General features: G+C 41.1%; 1 protein-coding gene across 3 annotated transcripts in view; it reads left to right on the top strand.

Annotated features, from left to right (window-relative positions):
• The window catches only part of kcnip3b (Kv channel interacting protein 3b, calsenilin), a 50882-nt gene that overhangs the window by 27928 nt on the left and 4520 nt on the right, over nt 1-18434 (top strand). Inside the window, exons 1-2 of one of the 3 annotated variants that reach the window (XM_056377370.1) lie at nt 7856-9507; nt 18305-18429. In XM_056377370.1, the coding sequence (XP_056233345.1) occupies nt 9402-9507; nt 18305-18429 (231 nt within the window). In that variant the 5' untranslated portion in view covers nt 7856-9401. Of the gene's footprint in view, nt 1-7855; nt 9508-15151; nt 15829-18304; nt 18430-18434 lie in introns of those variants that run through there. The other 2 variants (XM_056377369.1, XM_056377368.1) reach the window with 2 other exon arrangements.

The raw sequence follows: 18434 nt of genomic DNA on the forward strand, positions 1-18434 counted from the left end.
AGTGGCACCTTGTCCAAATCAGGATTTTTATTTTTATTACTGGTCTGTTCATCTTTTTTACCAGTCTGTCCTTCTTGGGTTAGTCTGCGTGTCCTTCCGTTCATCATTGATTAGATGTAAGTCTATCCTCTGTCCTCCTCCTGTGTCCTGTCCTCTCATCCAACGACCACATCGCTTCATCCAGCCACTGTCGGCTGAATCAGCAGTATCCCCCTCATCCCCGCTGTTTCCTCTTTATCCACACTTATCCCTCTCTTTACTTTCTTTTTTAAACGTTGTCCTCTCCTGTCTGAAATCTCCTGCTGTTTCCCATGTCTGAGATTCTCCTATAGTATGAGCAGAACACATCCTCTGGGTGCAGCGTTTGCTCGTCCTCTTTAGAGTGTCGACAGGAGACAAGGAGACTTGATGATAAATGTTCTCTGCAGAAGATAAACTGCCCTCTTTTGCTTCCTGCTTTGGTTGGCCTCTCTGCATTGTACACTCCCCTTTCCACTTCCCAGTCTGAATCTCCATAATGGGATCCTGCTCAGGTAAGGGTTCAGGTCTCCACTGATCCATTAGCGAAACCTAACTCTGCCTTCAGCTCGGAAGAAGGAGGGGAGGGGAGAAAATAGAGATATTTGGGTGTTGGATAAAGAGAAATGAGAAGAATAATAAAAAAAGACAACCAGGGCAGAGAGGAGAGGAGAAAATGAGCTTTGATTAAGAAGTCCCTGTTTTAATTACACAGCTAAGGCTGGCTTTGAACCTGCCTGGCCGAGGTGGTTTTATGAAAGGAGATTATCTCTCATGGAAGTGAGACTGGGTTTGGTCTTAACTGGAACTAATTCAGCAGCTGAACGTGCGAGTCAGAGATAGCAGGAGTGGGAAAAACCTGAAACAGCTGCCTTTTTTTTCCCCCCCTGATGACCAAATGTTATATTTCTGCAGCAGGTTTTACTGGAGACGCCTCTCAGCTAATTAAGATATCTGCGGTGTTGTTTACTGAATTCAGAGAGGGAAGTTCATGTTTACACTCGGCTCAATATCTGAGGAAAAGTTTGCATCTTCCGTCCCTGGAGCAGGTTGTTAGGGAAGATGTGAGCATTAAAAAGACATGGCAGGTGTAAGCAGCAGCAGTGTGTTAAGTCCTGAAGGCTCACTGTTTGAGCCACATCCACAAATACATGCACTCGCCATGCACCATATTTCCACCTGTGTGTATGATGACATCACCTGTACAATATACAGAGAATAATAGGCAGGCCTCAATGCTGCAATCTTAATATTTCTTCGCAGCTTGTTCTTCTCCACGTATTGGCTCTTACTAATCAATCATTTCTCTGTGAAATGCAGAAAATGATGATGTGACAAACCACAGAGCATCCACCTATTGGTTTGCAGCTGAGTAAGCTTATACACGGTCTTGGAATAGTCCGAAAAATTTGATCCGTTTTCTCAAGTTTCATTTCCATCATGATTGTGTTAGTGAATGAATGTGCGCTGGTCTTTTGCTCTGCTGTGTTGCTTAGTGTCCATTGTCCTCTAGTGGTCGAGGTGGATATTACATCGGTGCTGAGGAACAAGAATATTCTATATTGCAGGTCTTCAGCTAATCGTTTTCTTTATTATCACTTAATTGATTGGAAAGTAAGAAACGGCCGCTGTGGTATCTTAAAGGAATAGTTCTTTATTTTGGGAAATACACTTATTCACTGTCTTGTCGAGAGTTAGATGAGAAGACACAAAAGATAAGGAAGTGGATGAACCCTTGGAAAGAACCAAAATATACCAAATATAATATGAAAACAACACAAGTGGTGTAAGACGGAAATGAACAACACGACATCTCATTGCAACAGTTTGGTCAATGCATTCAAAGATCACAACCAAGAACTCTCCTATCTAAGAATTACTGTAAATATCAACCATCAAAGAAAAAGAAAAACATTTTGGGAAATATACTTTGAAATTCACCTTCTTCTTTACACCACTCTTATATCTGTTAATTGAAAATAAGGCTACAGTGATGAACTATTTCTTTATGGTTGACATAAAATTCACAAATAGGAAAGTCTTTGATTGTGAAGTTTCAAAACATTTACCACTCTCAATGTCAACCAGTTCATCATCTTCTTACAATATGTTATGAACGCGGCATAAGATCTTTATTTTATTTTGTTTCATATTATATTACCGTATATTTGTGGTCCTTCCGAAGGGTCTACCCACTTTTTATGGCCTGATTGAGGGTGGTGTAGTTTTGTTGTGGTCATGAGAAGCTCTCTGAGACTCTTCATGTCAATTGTGTGAATCCGTACAAATAACACAAACTTTTCTTGCCTTGAGTGAGTCATCAAAATACTTTTTTTTTTTTCCGCTCTTTGTTGGTAGTGTGAGTATAACTTGATTCACTTCCAGATTGAAATGAAGCGTAGTGTCCATAATAACTGTGTACTTCTCTGCCACTTTCAGTACACTTTCAGGCTAATGCAGATCTAAACTGTAACAGCTAAAAGCATTCTTGCCTTCATTTGATTTTCATAGCAGTGTCAGGTTTTGTTGTTGTTGTTGTCGTCATTGTTAATGCTTGGCATTTGCATCTGCTGGCAGCTAAGTGACAGCTTTTTTTTTTTTTTTCCAACTGTGTATTCTGTTACTTTCTTGACACCAACAAACCACCATCTTTGGTTTTAGGCTCCCATGATGGAGCTGAGTGAGCTAGCTGAAGTGAGTATCTGGACCTTTCTGTTTTAAAACATGTGACGCCAACAAGCAAGTTCAACACACTCCTCCTAATAAAGGGTGAAGTCCAGGTTGGAGTGTTACTGGAGGCCATTGTGAAACAGTATTGCACTATAAATGTACTGATACTGATTAAAAATCAGCGATACCGTAAACAAGTGTTAGATTAAAGATATTGTAAAATGAATTAGTACAGTAACAAAAACAATGGATTCACGGGAGTATAACCTAGTTTTCAAATCATTATCATACATTATCATACATCATAAATTATCCCTCAGGCCAGGAAGAAGCAAAGTGTCACCAGTGAAAAATCAACATTAAGTTTCCATAGAGAGCCGAAAGTGAAACCAAACTTCTGGGTTATTTTCCAGAACTAAGAAAACCTTATTAAAAATCCCATTCACATTTGTTACTACAGCAAGAACAGAGACTTTCTGAAACAACAGTATGTTGTTTGGCTCACTTCATATGGTTAGATAAGACAAGTATTTAGATAAGTTTTTACACTACAGAGATTACAATTAGAAAGATTTTAAATTAACCTGGAACTAGACAGAACTGCCGTTTGCTCACAAAGTAACTGTTGTTTAACTTTGTTTACAAATGTTTCAACTCTGTGTAGCAACTGCTGTACTTAATGGTAATTTGCCTGAGCATATGGAGAATAAACCCCCGTGTTTCAGTGTCATTTTTTCAGAGAGACCAGTAAGAGCTGTTGAATGAGATTACAGAGGCTAGAGGAACACAGCGTTGGCCAGATGTGGCACCATGTCTTTGGTTCTCTATAGGAAGTAAAACACAGTAACTAATCTGGTAAACATACACTTCTAGCCAATATGAGTTAAAGTAAAATTAGTAAAATATATGACAGTTAGCCCCTAATCTAACAGTTAGTTAGTGTTGTGTTAGCAACACATTAGCCTCTGTAAGATTATACAGTGGCTAGCTTAGTTAGCAGTAGACTAAATTAACAAGTCATCAAACCAATCATCAACACAAAGAAAAAGAATGTCAGTTAAACTGCCATGGAACTTGTCAGTTAGCGGTAGCTATAGCAACAGAATGTTCAACTGAAACCAACTGCTGTTGCTGGGAGATTTACACATTTACAGTTTCTCACTTGGCAGACACTTTTATCCAAAGCAACTTACAAGTGTCCAAAGGACACGTTGGCACGAGGACAGGAGGAGCTGGGGATCGAACTGCCTGCCCTGCGCTCAGGGGACAGCCACCTGTTGTTGTGACCCTTTCATCTTTAGTTTTTAGAGAATCTGGTTGTGGTAGGATTGGCTGAGGAACTTTGGCTACTGGTTTCACACAGGAAACGACCGGCGTTCTCCAGTAAGAAAGTCCTGTGTTTTGATTGGCACAGTGCATTTTGGTCGACAGTGACTCCTCAGGGTTGTCCTCACATTTTCCACAAAATTCAAGATAGCGTGATAGAAATGACGTGATATATAGAAGTTTATCCATTTTGCCCACCCCTGAGAGACAACAGATGGTTGCTAGGTTTTCCAGAAGCACCCAGGAATATGAATTTATTAAAGAGTTTATTAGAGACATACGTATAGGAGTTATAGTCATGTTTCTATGCGGAGAACGATCAGACGAGAGGAAGGGAGTGAGACAGATGAAGAAAAAAAAAAAAAAGGTGTGGAGGTGTGTGATGTGAAAGGTCAGAAGCTCTGCAGAGCTGTTTGATCCCTGCCTCTTTTTTAACTCTCTCTCTGTGACGTGGTGTCACAAAACTCAAACAGATTTTCAAATGTGGCCTCTGGCAAAAGCACCTGTACGCACACACACACACACATACACACACACACACACACACACAGACACACACACACACACACACACACACACACACACACACTCACTCACACTCTCACTCACACATTACGCCAGTGTCGGGCAGTTGCTCTTGTCGATACTTGAGATTCAGACTTTCAAGCTTTGCTCATTTGCCTTCTTTCAGACTGAGCTGAGACTTTTAGTGCCAGGAATCAAACTTAGCAGCTCAGCAATTGAAAGCATTCTGTTAGCATTGATCTCCATGACTGAGCTTTCACATTTAATCTTTTGAAGTTTGGATCTTGTCTCGTTTGACCTCTTTGGGTTTCCCGCAGTATCCAGAATATCTCAGAGCAGCTTGTTAGCAGTGCTAGCCTTGTTGCTGTGGTAGTTGATCGGCATTATGGGAGCTGTGATGGCTGCTCTCTCTGTGGAGGCCAGGAGGCGCCTCTCTCGGCCCAGCTGCCTCTCTCACTGCGGCCACAGTGCGGCCAGGTACCATCGCTCAGGTAGGAATTCATGTGGTTTCACCTCCGCATTATTAGCTGTTGTCACTCCATCACTCCTCTCTGTTCATCACTCATTTCTTCACTCTTTCTTCCCCCTAATAAACTGCTTATTGATGGCACTGGACAATAATTCAGTGTTACTGAATACTGATATCACAACAATATGATAATATGTCTAAATTATTGATGTCTAATTAATTGCAATTAAAACTGACAGAATTAGTTTTTATGTCAAGATTTAATTATACTAAACATAATTTAGATTATTTAATATATAATTTTGCAACTAGGCTATATGACACACAAACTTATTGAGAACATGATAAGATCAACGTCAGTCATATCGCCTTTTTGTATCCACAGGATTCTTGTTTTTGTAGACTGTGGCCACATCTTTGGTGATAAATGCGCAGTTAGGTATTTGTCTTAAAATTATAAAAATTATATTGTAGTATATATATAACTTCTCCCATTAACTGCTAACATTAGACACGTCATTACATCTTATATTCCAGAGGGTTTTTTTAATTGGTGTAATCTAACTAACTTCTATTAGTGCAGTGTAGTTTTGAGGTATTTGTATATTACTTGAGTATGTCACTTTAATGCGACTTTATACTTTATGACATACATATCTTGTTGTAGATTAAACTACTCAAAAGTTCTGTGGTAAAAATAATAATCCAATAATATAATGTGTGATATGGTCTGTTGCTAATAACTAAGCATATGACAAAGCAGCTTGGTACTACTTCCAGCACTGGAAAAATCCTTCAGAAACTTTTGAGAGTTGGCTGCGGGTTGAATTGTTGAGTCCCTGATGTGTTAGTTTTGTCAGTGAACAAAAAGCACTGCGTTTAAACATGTGAGAATAGAGTCATTGTCCATGATTTTTACAAAGGCGTCTATGCATTCAAGAGGTTGAAATGTCAACTTAGTGTGTCTTCCTCTCTGACTGTGGTGAAGACTGATGATCTTTGCTGACGTGTCTGACTGCGAGGAAACAGTCTGGGACCTATCTCCCTATTTACTGACTGTTGTGTCAGCAGGCAGCACCAAGCCTACCTTTTAAAAACCTGTTAGTATCCTAATGGCCTGCCCAGAGGAACCAGCACACACACACACACACACACACACACACACACACACACACACAAACTGACTACCCTCACATCGATATGCAAGAGCACAAACTCAAATGCACATAAATAGATCCAAACACACACACACACATTCCTAAAACATCAGTATGCACAGAGATACCTACATGCATGGTGAGTTGTGTGTTTTAGTGTGTGAATGCCTGTCACTTGATCCACTATTCCCCCACAAACTGGCAACTGAAATGTAAATTTGACCTTCAGGCTGATTCATCCGCCGTAAAGATCGCTCCCAACACTCACTTATTAAGCAGCAGTAGCAGTAGAGACTGAAAATAGATTTGTGATTTTATGATTAATGGTTGACTTAGATGGTCGACTTTTTTCTAATAAAATGTACGAAGAGGAGAAAAAAAGGGGGTAAGCTCCGCCACCAACACCACTTCACCACAAAGGTATTGATTTCTCTCACTCTGGCCTCCCATCTGTGTCTCCTATCTCCAACCAAGTCAATGCATACACACACACACACACACACACAGACAAACACACGGACAGACAGACAGAAAGACAGACAGAGACACACACACACACACACACACACGCGGACAGACAGACAGACACACACACACACACACACACACACATATCTCCATTCCTCATCTTATCTTGATGCATTAGCAAGTGCAGAGTCATCAGTTATCCTCTCTTGACCTGCTAAACATACAACATACAACCAGACGACACTTTACACACACCCATGCTCACACACACTAATAATGTTCTTGCGTGTCATCTATGTTAAACTTTTGCACATACTCTCATGAATCGTGACAATTTTGAGAAATTCCTAATTTAGCAATATATTTATATTATAACATTCAGGATTCTTCTTCATTCAGACACTTGAATGTCTTTGGTTCGCAGAGGAAAGATAAACATAGATGAAAGCAGAGGGGCTGCAGAGGAGTTAGAGAGCGGGGGAGGTGGGGTGTCCCTGCTATTTGATCTCTGTGTGCGAGTGTGTACGTGTGCATGCCCACACTAAACATATCTGGGTAACGGGGGCAGGGCCTGAGGTTTGTCTGGGGGAGGGGGGGGTGGCATCACTGTGGCTGCCCTCTCCCCTTCGCCAGAGTCAGAAGGTGAGAGGTAGTTGGCTTGTTAGTATCATAGATGGAGTACAGGTTCAGGGCCCCTGGATCAGAAACTCTGTATGAAGCACTTCCTGTTGGAAAGTAAATCAAATGAAAACACAAAGAGACACAACATTAGACGCAGGCCGAGACGCAAACCGACAAAAATGAGACACACAACAACTTAAAAATAGACACTAAATGACCACAAAGAGATGCAAAATGACTAATATCAGACATAAAATGATAAGGTAAGAAGTAGGGCAAAGCAAACACAAAAATAGGCAAAACAACTATAAAGACAAAAAATGACCACAAAGAGACACCGAATGATCACAGAGATGACAAAAAGATGCAATACAAACACAAAGCCTCTGGAAGTAGAGAGAGAAGACAAAGAGGTGATGTGGTGGAGAAAGAAGGGACAGTTTTTAGAGGAAAGAAGAAACCGAGCAGAGGAGGAGAGAAAGTCTGCGGTTGGCCAAAGTTATGGAATGACAGCGGGAAGAGGAGGAGGAGGAGGAGGTGGCAAGCTCCAGGGCGCAAAAGCAAATCAGATGGACAGACGAAGAAAAGGAGGAGTGCAGTGGAGTAAGGAGAGACCACAAGAAGGACAAGATGGGTGGAAGGTTTAAGGGCACTTCAGTTTTAAACCTCGGCTGGGAGCAAGTGCTGACTGAGTGAGTCGAGGGAGGAAAAGTTGCAACTACAAGCAGCAACAGATACGTTCAGAAAGCGGCAGAGACCGGGGAGTGATGGCAAAGTATGTGCGGAGGAGGTAGACACCGGGGGAGGAGGTTTCATTCCCCATAGCTCCTCTCAGTTTCTCAGGATTTCCCTCCCTGGACACAGCTGCTGCTGCTGCTGCTGCTGCTGCTGCTGCTGCTCTAAGTGCCTTCTCTCCAGAGCCATACTCTTCCATATCTGGACCTGGATTTGGACGAACAGCGAAGTGGACTGAATCAGGCGGGACAACAACACAGAACCCGAATTTAACTATCTGTAAGTCCGTCCTGAAAGGTGTTTGGTGGAGCAAAGGATTACCAAGAGAAATACAGCATGAGAAAGCAGAACAAGGGGTTACTTAGCTGATTTAAAATGTCACAAGTCCCATAAGTAAATACGTTACTTTTTGTTTTTGGATTATTTGGACAGTACAGCTTTGTTCTACCAAGGTTTCATTATGCATGGAAGTCTGCTTTTTTTATCTTGACTGACAGGTCTGTTTTAGGAGATTGTCTCATCCTGAATATTGTTACTGTGAATATTATTGCAGATGTCGCAGAGACTACATAGTCGGATTGCCCTCAGCTTGCAGATACAGATTGTTTATAGTATGTTCTAGAGCTGAGGTTTCAGAAACTGCTTGTGTGGTTGGCGAATATAATGGGGTAATTTATCTACAACTGCTAATGTCATTTTGCCATTTTATGGCATGGAAGATGAGAAGACTTGAGTATTTCATGTTCTGTTCTCTGTTCTGTATTTCAATAAATTGCTTGCATTCAACCGGACTCTCTCCTGCCTAGTGGGAGCGTAGGAAAATGAAAATGGACACAGAGGCTGCACCAAACTGTTTGCTTTTCCCAAACAACATTTTCATCTAAAACCAAGATGTGATTTACGAGTGTAAACTATGACGTGAATGATGATAATAGCTGTTTGGATTAAGAGGATGAGCAGTAACTTGCGTCTTTGCCAGTCTGAGCTCCTCAGAGTGCATGCGGGAAGAAAGACTGAAAAGTGACTCTAAACGTCTCCTTTAATGCGCTGTGATAAATGGTTCATGACACAACCCCTATTTTCCCTCATGGGTCCACAGAGGGAGGTTTTCCATATATGTCGACTTCCACATATTTTCCACTTCAGCATCAGTGTTGACATTGGAGCAGCCTTCATCCAGCTTGCTGGCCTGGTTCTCGTGCTGTGTCCTGGGCCTGGAAACAAACCCATGCAGTCACCTACCACCCAGACTGGTTCCTGTCACATCTTGGTTCATCTCTGTTGAAAACACTTGTTGTTGACTAGCCTGGCCCCGCATTACTCGGGCCAGCCTGGGCTTCCTTCCTTCCTCCCTGAGGCCAGGCCTTCTCGTGTTGGCTTGGCCCTGAGCGGGCTCCCCCTGTGCTGCAGTCATGGGGATTCAGGGAATGGAGCTGTTTGCCATCGGAGTGGTCATCATCCTCTTCATGGCAGTTCTCAAGCAGTTTGGCATCCTGGAGCCCATGTCCTCGTTTGAAGGTAAGGGCCCACCCGAGGCCCCTTTACTGGCTAAGTACCTGTAGTGGTGATACTGTTATCTACTATACTATACTGTACTTATTATGACTTACTACTGCAGTTGATACTTTAAGCTCCCGTTTAAGCACTATATAAACATTCAATAAATGGTGTATAACACGTTATAACTTAGCTGGCCTAGGCACAACAGTTGGTTTTGGGCTTACAGTGACACTAGTATTGACCAATGAGACGAATGGTGGTGAGCTATATTGTCATTCAGATTGGAGGACTTGTTGTGATCAGTGTACATTGCCCCTGTAAAAATAAATGAATAAAATAAAGAGTGGAAAAGTGGTCTATGGGGCTGACCGTGTAGAAACAATGCCCCCCGCTTTCAGTCCGACTAGGGATCACTATTGCGGATCATCTCTCCTGGCTCTCTCGCCTCGATCACTGTCAACTCTCTACCAAGTAATCAGGTAGAAAAAACAACCGAACAAACAAAATGAAATAGATAGAATAGAATAGAATAGAATTAATTCATAAAATAGAATTAGTTTGAAAGTATGTTTTGATGTTTGTAAATGTAATATTAATTCTGGGCTGTCAGCAAATCTATGGCATCAGAGTGGAAAGAGGTTAATGGGATGTTTTATTTTGCCTACTAAGGGATATACCATAAAACATTGATGGGCCAATAGACTGTGTGCATTTGGGACTGTAAAAGAGACATCAGATACTGCTCTTTGAATGATGCAGTTCCCTTTGATTAAAGGTTTGGGCTGAAGGCCAGCCAGTCAGAGTGGCCTGCAGTCAGTTTGCCAAGACAATTACAGCAGGAAGGCTCCAGTCGGCACATTAGTGGTTCTCTTATGGCCCAGCATCATAAGTAATAAATACAACAAAAACATCAGTAATGCCCTTTCATAATTTATCATTCCTCATTCCTCTGAATCTCTCCAATCTTTAGTTGTTCCAATAGTGCCCCCCCCCCCCCCCCCCCCCCCCAACCTTGTCCTCCTCTTTCTTCTCCTCCTGCTGTGGCAGGGCCCACACCTCGGTTTAGCATTACTTCACATCAATTATACATGCAGTATCGAACAGGCTTTCTCTGAGACCGCCTAAATATGGAGCCTGGAGTACTCCTCCAGGACCCTGAAGGACACTGGCCATCCCTCAGTAGCCTCCGAATTTCTCCTCATATGTCTTCATCCCCATTCCTGCCACTTCATTACTCCATCATCTCCCAACGGGACTAATTTACTAACTACAGTGTCATTAACTCACCTGCTTCAACTATTTGGCAGCGGATATTGTCAGTTTAAGGCGTCTTTTGCTTTTCTTTACATGTTCACCTCTCTTCATGTTGGGATATTCAAAAGTCCAGATGTTGCGCTCTTTGCTGACTGGCTTTGGATAGAAATAGATTTAAAACAGGAGTCAGTGGAGGAAAGTAACTCTACATCTACTCAAGTATTGTGCTTAATCACAGTTTTGAGGTGTTTGTATCTACATTTATCAGCTGGAGTAACTGGAGCAATATATGATCGGTTAATGAAGTACAATACAGATAGAGCAAACTAGTGGTTCCCAGTCTTCTGAGTTTGTAAACTGCTATTAAAAAAAAAGCAGCAGGAGCTGTCGTGTCATGGACACAAATTTCAGACACATTTCACGTGGTTTCTTTTAAAATAACTGTTCACGGCCAAGATATAGGTAAAGTAAAACTATTCAGTCATTATCAAAAGAGCAAAAGGTAAAATTATATTATAATATCAAAACTTTGTTGTTTGTTTTTTCCCCTCTCCCATTAATCATCTCATGACCCCTCAGATTTATTTTGTGACCCTTTGGAGGGACCCGACCCCTAGTTTGGGAACCATTAACTGTATATTAACATATTAAAACTAGATTCACCTCGAGCAGCTACAACATTAAGATTAACAATAAAGTATATAATAATATAATTTCCAGGTGCCATGTTTCTGAACCAGAACCAGACCTTTTAGTTTAAGTACATTTTACTCTCAACTCCTCTGTACTTTTACTTTTACTGGAGTAGGATTATGAATGCAAAACTTTTACTTTTTTGTATATCTTTAACTTAAGTAAAACATCTGAATTCTTCTTCAACGACTTGTAGCAGCCCTGCTTTGAACATCAGCCTTGTGATGATCACAGTTGTTATCGAGACTCTCACTGTGGTGCTGATTCAGTTCTGGGGAAGTTTAGGAGGCATTTTGTAGTTGCCTATATTTCTTGTCTGTTAAAGGAAGATCTACAGCTCCATCAGGGTCGGAGTTACTGAGGATACTGTGGTCATGTGCTTAGTAATATTTCTGGGAATCAAGGAGGATGTAATGACATCAAGAAGAGCTGACATTTTACAAGTAGCCCTGTAGCTAATTATTTACAATTTAAACTAAAAACTGAAAGATATTCATTTTAATATAACGTAAGATGTGTGTATCAGACAAATCAATATTTAAGCAGCATATTTTTGAATGTCTTAAAACACATTAAAATCCATTTTGATACTGTGCACTCAGAATTTCCATATTTAGCTGCGGTACATTAGATGCCCTTTATCAGTCAGCAGGTCAATAAGCTCTAATAGTTTATTTGTTGCATTATTTATATCATCAGCACTGAAGAAATGATCCTTCAGATTTTGCTCTACAAAATAAATGCACAACTTCACACTCACTGTGTGTGCACAGACTTGAATTCGTTTGTCCACACATGTGTGCGTGTTTAAAATCCAGTTAAATGATCTGATCTCAGATGAAACCGTTGGCCTTTGATTGTTGTTTCACTCTGGTCCTCTCTGCTCTGATGTCGATTTTGGGTTCAGTCCAGCTCAGTCCTATTTTGGGATGGCATCAATGCCATGAAGTAGCCTTGTCTTTAGAGATGTACGAGCCCTATTCTGAGGCTCTCTGATACCGATATCTGGTATTTTTACTCCACATTTGACTCTCGTGCAGGATATTTTAGTGAATAACATCAATATACTGAACAGAGAGATGGGAAGGAAAAAAGTTGTTTCATTTGTTCATCTGTTTTTTTTCCAAATAAATTAACCGATTTCTTATAATGTGCGTTTATGGGCAAAAACTGCATTTAGCCATTTATTTCTACCAGGATAATAGAAACAACCTTCCATCTAGTTTCTGAACCTGAAGTGAAAGCATTTTGAAAAACTCTTACGAACCCAAGATTTAAAAAAACCAAAATTTTTACCAATAATAAACACAATACACATAAAGACAAGATCCCTACTATTCCTTGCTTAGGTTGAGAGAATAGCATAGAGTTGTTCTACAGTTTGACGGAGCTTTTGCTGTTTAGAGAAAAAAACTCTCACCCCCACGCGGTGAGTGCAGTGTTCAAAATACTCAAAAGACCGGTGAATGTCCACACCAAAGAATTTAGTTCAAATTGTTTAGTGAATCTTTTCAGCAAGCAATGAACAATTACAGAATTCTGGATCAGATGTGCCTTTTCCTAACCAATAACAAGTGTTGGTCAGTCCACAGTCTGACAAACTAACTTTCCCTGATCCAGTGTATTTATACAAGTACAAACAAAGAAATGTGCACGTGCGTTTTGTCGTCTTCTGATTGGCTCCGCTGGCTTCCTCCTTCCCATCTGACTCCAACCTTGAGTGTGACCTAAAGCTCAGCACGCTCAAAGGAAGACAGTTAATATATACATATAAATTACCAATTATCTACCTCTGTTACCTCCGACTGCCCCCCCCTACACATGCCCATAGGGGGATCTTTATCAGTGGTTGTGAATAGCTTCCCTGAGGCAGATGTTTAAACAAAAACTCACCCTTAGCACCTAAATATCCACTAGCATAAATCATTAAACAGTTTTAACTTTAATAGTCTGAAATACTACAACAAGTTCGAGGAGTAGATTATGCTCTGAATATCTTCATAATGTACCGACTGATGAGTGGTATCTCTAAAGGAAAGTATTTACAGGTAGTATTTCTGTCATGATCAACCCCTGTGTGACTTCCTGGACTCCTTCCTGTGTTATTTCCTGTTTTATTTTGAAATTGCTTCCCTTATGTGTCTGTTGTGGCTTTACTTCCTGCCTTTGTGTTTTTTGTGTTTTTTTCCCCATCACTTTTCTTTGTCACCTGATGTCTGTTAGTAATCACCTGAGTTTCCCTGCCAACCTACACACCTGTTTCTAGTCTCCTGATTAGCTCCACACAGTGTTTATTGTCAGCCTTTGTCGGTTGCTGGCTTTTGTTCCTGTACATGTTCGAGTATTACCCTGTGTTTAGCTACCTGAGTTTAGATCACCTGAGTTTAGTTTCCTTCTTGCCCTGCCTTCCTGAACTCCTGTTTATCCACCCGTCTGCCTGGAAACCAGCTTTTGTTCACTTATCAAAGTGCCTTTATTGCATTTACCTGCCTTTGTGTGTGTCTGCATTTAGGTCCTCCTCTGATAACCATAACGACACATGACCCCCCCCTTGTGAGTCTCCCCCTCGGGATCAAATACAGTCTTATCTAAACATGTAACAATACATCATACATCATTTTCTTTTGCTCTCTGAGATGAGAAAGGCAAAGAGGATGGACCGGATGTTAGCCCTGCTTTCCACTTCAGGGATCGTGAGCATGACTTTGTTTACACAAGGTCTCGAAAGTGTAGACCACAGTGACAGTCAGAGTGAGCGCGAAACAGATCTAAAGTTATCAAATAAATTGATAAAGATGTTGTTATGTTCAGCTGACTTGCCTTCAGTTATCACTGTGCACTCACAGCAACGGGCTTAAGGACCAGCAGCAAGTGGTCTCCCCTCTCAGGCCACATGCTGTATGTGCATTTACTCAAGTACTGAAGTAAAATTTTGTGGTGATTATCTATTTCGGTCAATCTCTCTCTCTCTCTCTCTCTCTCTCTCTCTCTCTCTCTCTCTCTGTTTGAGATTGGGTAAATATTTCACATACTTGGTGGGGCACCATATCTGTGGGGCAAAGGATCTTAATTGTGAATAGAGAGAAAGAGGAATTTTCTCCCTGTGGGATGACGTTAGGCTACCTGTTCACATTGTAAATCTCAGTTTAATGCGTGTGCCTGCGCACCGTCTCTGTTCCTGTTGTTTCATTAGTCTCCACTACGGAGAATCAGCAGCCTCTCCTCCAAGATGAGACAATGAAATGAGTTTTGAACAAGTGTCACAGGACCCGAGGGAGCGTTTGCTCGCTGTTTCCCGTTATTACATGAGTATGAGAGTGTGACAGGAATCCACTGAGTTAATGCAGCATTAAATCTGTGTTACGGACCCCAGGAGAGTCAGGGGAACAATTAGAAAGTGGATCACAGAGCTGACTGGGGAAATGGGATTCAGGACACCTGTTGACCTTTGCCACCCCCTCTCTGGTTCCTTAAAGGCAAATTGTTTTCTGTATGTCACATTTAGCAAAAAGAGTTAAAAACCTCTTTTAGTGCAATCCATTTAAAGCTGCGGTTCTCAGTGCCTCGACGTGTTTGCTGTCTTTTATGTAATTGTTTTGATGAAAATGGGAGAATTGTAGCTCTCCCCTGGTTCCTCAGGAGTTCACAGGTTAATTATCAGAAACTAGGATGCGAGATGGAGGGAGGATATAGAGGAGTTCAGTCACTCAGTCAGCGCTCAGTGGATAAATGTTGGACGTCGTCTGGATCTTTGATGAGAGTTTTGTCGTCCATTAGAGGAATAATTTACACTGGAGGAATCCCAAACCAACTGCTTTTGCCAAAAAAAGAATGTGATGTGAGAGTATCTGAGCTTGCTTTTCATTTGCTTGGATTTTCCATGGATTATCGTATTGGTCCAGATTTTTTTTTCTCTCCTTCTGTCTCTCTCTCGCTCGCTCTTTGAAGGCATTTTTACAGCAATAATCTGATCCATTTGACCTTAAAAAAAGACCGTCAGACCCTGCTCTTAGTTGAGGAAAATATCCTGAAAGATCCATTAGAGCAGGAGAGAGCACGGGGGGAAAAAGGCAATCAATTAACAAGGTGGAAGGAGAGACTTATATAGAGTAACAGAAACTGCGGGAAAAAACTGTGACAGAAAAAGTGATGAGTGAGTGACGCTGTTTCAGAGACGGGAAGGGAGGACTGAAGGAGAGGTGTGTAGAAAAACCGATAATGTAGTAGAGGGTAAAAGGAAAGAAAGGACCGTGGAAGAAAAGATAGAAGACGAGGGGAAGATGAGTGTGAGGTGGGAGACGGAGGGTCTGCAGACAGTTGGGATCGTCTGCCTGGTGATCATGTTCCTCAAACTCATGCACCTGCTGGGCCTGATCGACATCACCGAGACCGGTGAGACAACCAGGGAGAGGGGCACTGAGGAGGAGGAGGAGGAGGAGGAGGAGGAGGATGGAGAGCTTTTACTTTCCTTTACTTTAATCTTGTTTGTGAATGTCGTCTGCATATATATGAATCATGAGAAGAGTCGAAGTGCTAACAAAGATGAGACAACCACAAAGGATGTAAATAATAAAGTTGTTTTTTTGTTTAAATGGGATTCGATTGCGAGATAATTTCAAAGGCTATTATGGAAAAATGAATTAGACTTTGAAGAATAGGGCTGGTAATATTCGACAACCAGCACCAACAAAGTGTTACTGCTCGTTTCACGACATCTTAACCGATCAGTACATACATTACAACACTTACACACAACTAACAAACACAGCAAATAGGTTTAGAAAGAAGGTTACAGACTGATTGCATGTTCTTTTATTATAATGTTGGTTAACAAATTTCACAAGTTGCAAAAATGTTAATACTGAATTTATCACTGAGAACTATTTGTGTCCCGCCATAATATCCACTGATAGTGACGGCAGCATTATGAACCTTTTTTATGGTTGTGTTTAGGGACTCACAGCATTTGTTAAGGTCAGGGAAAGATCGTGATCGTGTTTAATACAGAAAAAGTTCACAACACTCATCAAAGCCACAATCTTTCCCCTAACCTTACCCTGTCAGTAAACAGAAACACAGACATAATGTTTTTTTTATTCGGATCCGGAGGGGAGCATGGGGAGTGTCTGAAACACGTTCATTTCTAGGGTTTTTCAGCTGGTCTGATAATCCCCTAAATATTACCAGTTCTAGCCGTTTGCTTTGAAATGTGATGGTCAGACTTTAGCTAAGCTGTTAGCGTTAATTCTATAAAGGCACTGTGTCACATCTTTAAAATGTTCAGACATGCAAATCGCAGGTATATTTGCCATTATGTCGTTTTGGCAGAATATTAACACCATTATGTTGTCCGCTCATTAGCTGTCTTCCACTCACAAGCCATGGCTTTAGCTAGCTGCCAACAGTGGAGTCACACTGGTCGCAGTAAAATAGCTGAAGCACTTATCTGTGGCTTTATATTACTTTCATTTCTTCCTACTTATCTGCCATTATAAACACCAATACTGATTTATCTGCAATGAGATTTGTATGAGCTGAAGAAATCAGCCCACTAATGTATCGGTCAGTCTTCATCTGATGTATGTGAGTTTCCCTGTTTTAATTATGCCTTGGAAATTCACATTCAAAAGTAGGTCAAGCCAGTTATGATAATATGACATGAGTGCACCATTACATAGAAGTGATGTTAAATGTAGATACAAGATAGATTTTTGTCAAAATATTGTTTCCAAGGTTAAGAATAAATTTCATGCTAAATGAAAAAAATATATAGTTTGGTCATCACTTAGTAATTTGTTTACAATAGAAACATAGGAGACTTACTTCTGATTTTACACATGGTCCCATTTTCTCAATGGGAGAATTCATCTGGTGAAGAAGGTCAGAGGTCGTCTCCTGCTGTCTCTTTCTCACTTTGTGCGGGACTGCACTGTCTTATTGTTTTAAATGAACCCTAAAGGAACAATGCAATATTACATAAGAGTGGATCACCTCCTGCCTCAACTCTTAGTCTGTTTTGGTTGATGTTTCACAGTTTATTATGTCTCCTCTGGATGTTTAATCAGAATAACTTGCTCAGCGCTCACTGTACAATCCTCTCAGTGACTCAGTGACTTGACTTGTTATCTTTGTTTTTTTTTTTCTTCCTCTTACTATCAACTCTCCCACTGTTCTCCATTTACTCTCTTTCACTCCATCTTGGTGTCAACACCCCTCCTCCTCTTCTGTTCTCTCTGTGTAAAGATGGTGAGTATGGTAACCATAGAAACCCAAACTATACTTGGAGAAAACTTCCCTCCTTTTTTTTTTTGAATGTTTTCCTTCTCCCAGCCGTGCAGTGCTTTCTCTTAGTGTGTGTGAACTCGAAACCAATAACACCGTGACACTTGATTGTGTATTTGTGATTTGCTCTGTGAGTAAAAAAAAAAAAAAAAAAAGTCGTTTTTAATTGATTTTCTCAAATTCAGATTTTCTGCAGTGGCTTTTTTTTTTTTTTCTTTTTTTTTTTAAAGAACAAAACGATATTTGTTTGGTGAAATTTCCACCATAAAGAAAGTACCTCCTCTTCTTTTTTACTCCCTTGTTTGCCTGCCTTTTGCTCCTCTGCAGTTTTTTGCTAAACCTCTCTCTGAAGCTCACACGTTCTCCCCGCCTCCTCTATAACAAATGCCTCCCTGTTGAATGTGTGATCCCACCCCTCCCCAAATGTTGACCTGCATCACACACTCAATGTCTGCCCCATCCTCCTTCTTTTTCTCTCCATCTTTCTCTCTCTCTCTCTCTCTACATTGCTTCTCTCTTTCCTGCTTCTCTCTCTCTTCCCGTCTGTCTATCCACCCCTTTCTGTCCTGCTCTCTTTCTCCCACAGACAGCAGCGACAGTGATTTGGAGCTGTCGACGGTGCGTCACCAGCCGGAGGGGCTGGACCAGCTGCAGGCTCAGACCAAGTTCACCAGGAAGGAGCTTCAGTCTCTCTATCGAGGCTTTAAGAATGTACG

The sequence above is a fragment of the Seriola aureovittata genome, chromosome 5 (assembly GCF_021018895.1).
Source record: "Seriola aureovittata isolate HTS-2021-v1 ecotype China chromosome 5, ASM2101889v1, whole genome shotgun sequence".
NCBI lineage: Eukaryota > Metazoa > Chordata > Actinopteri > Carangiformes > Carangidae > Seriola > Seriola aureovittata.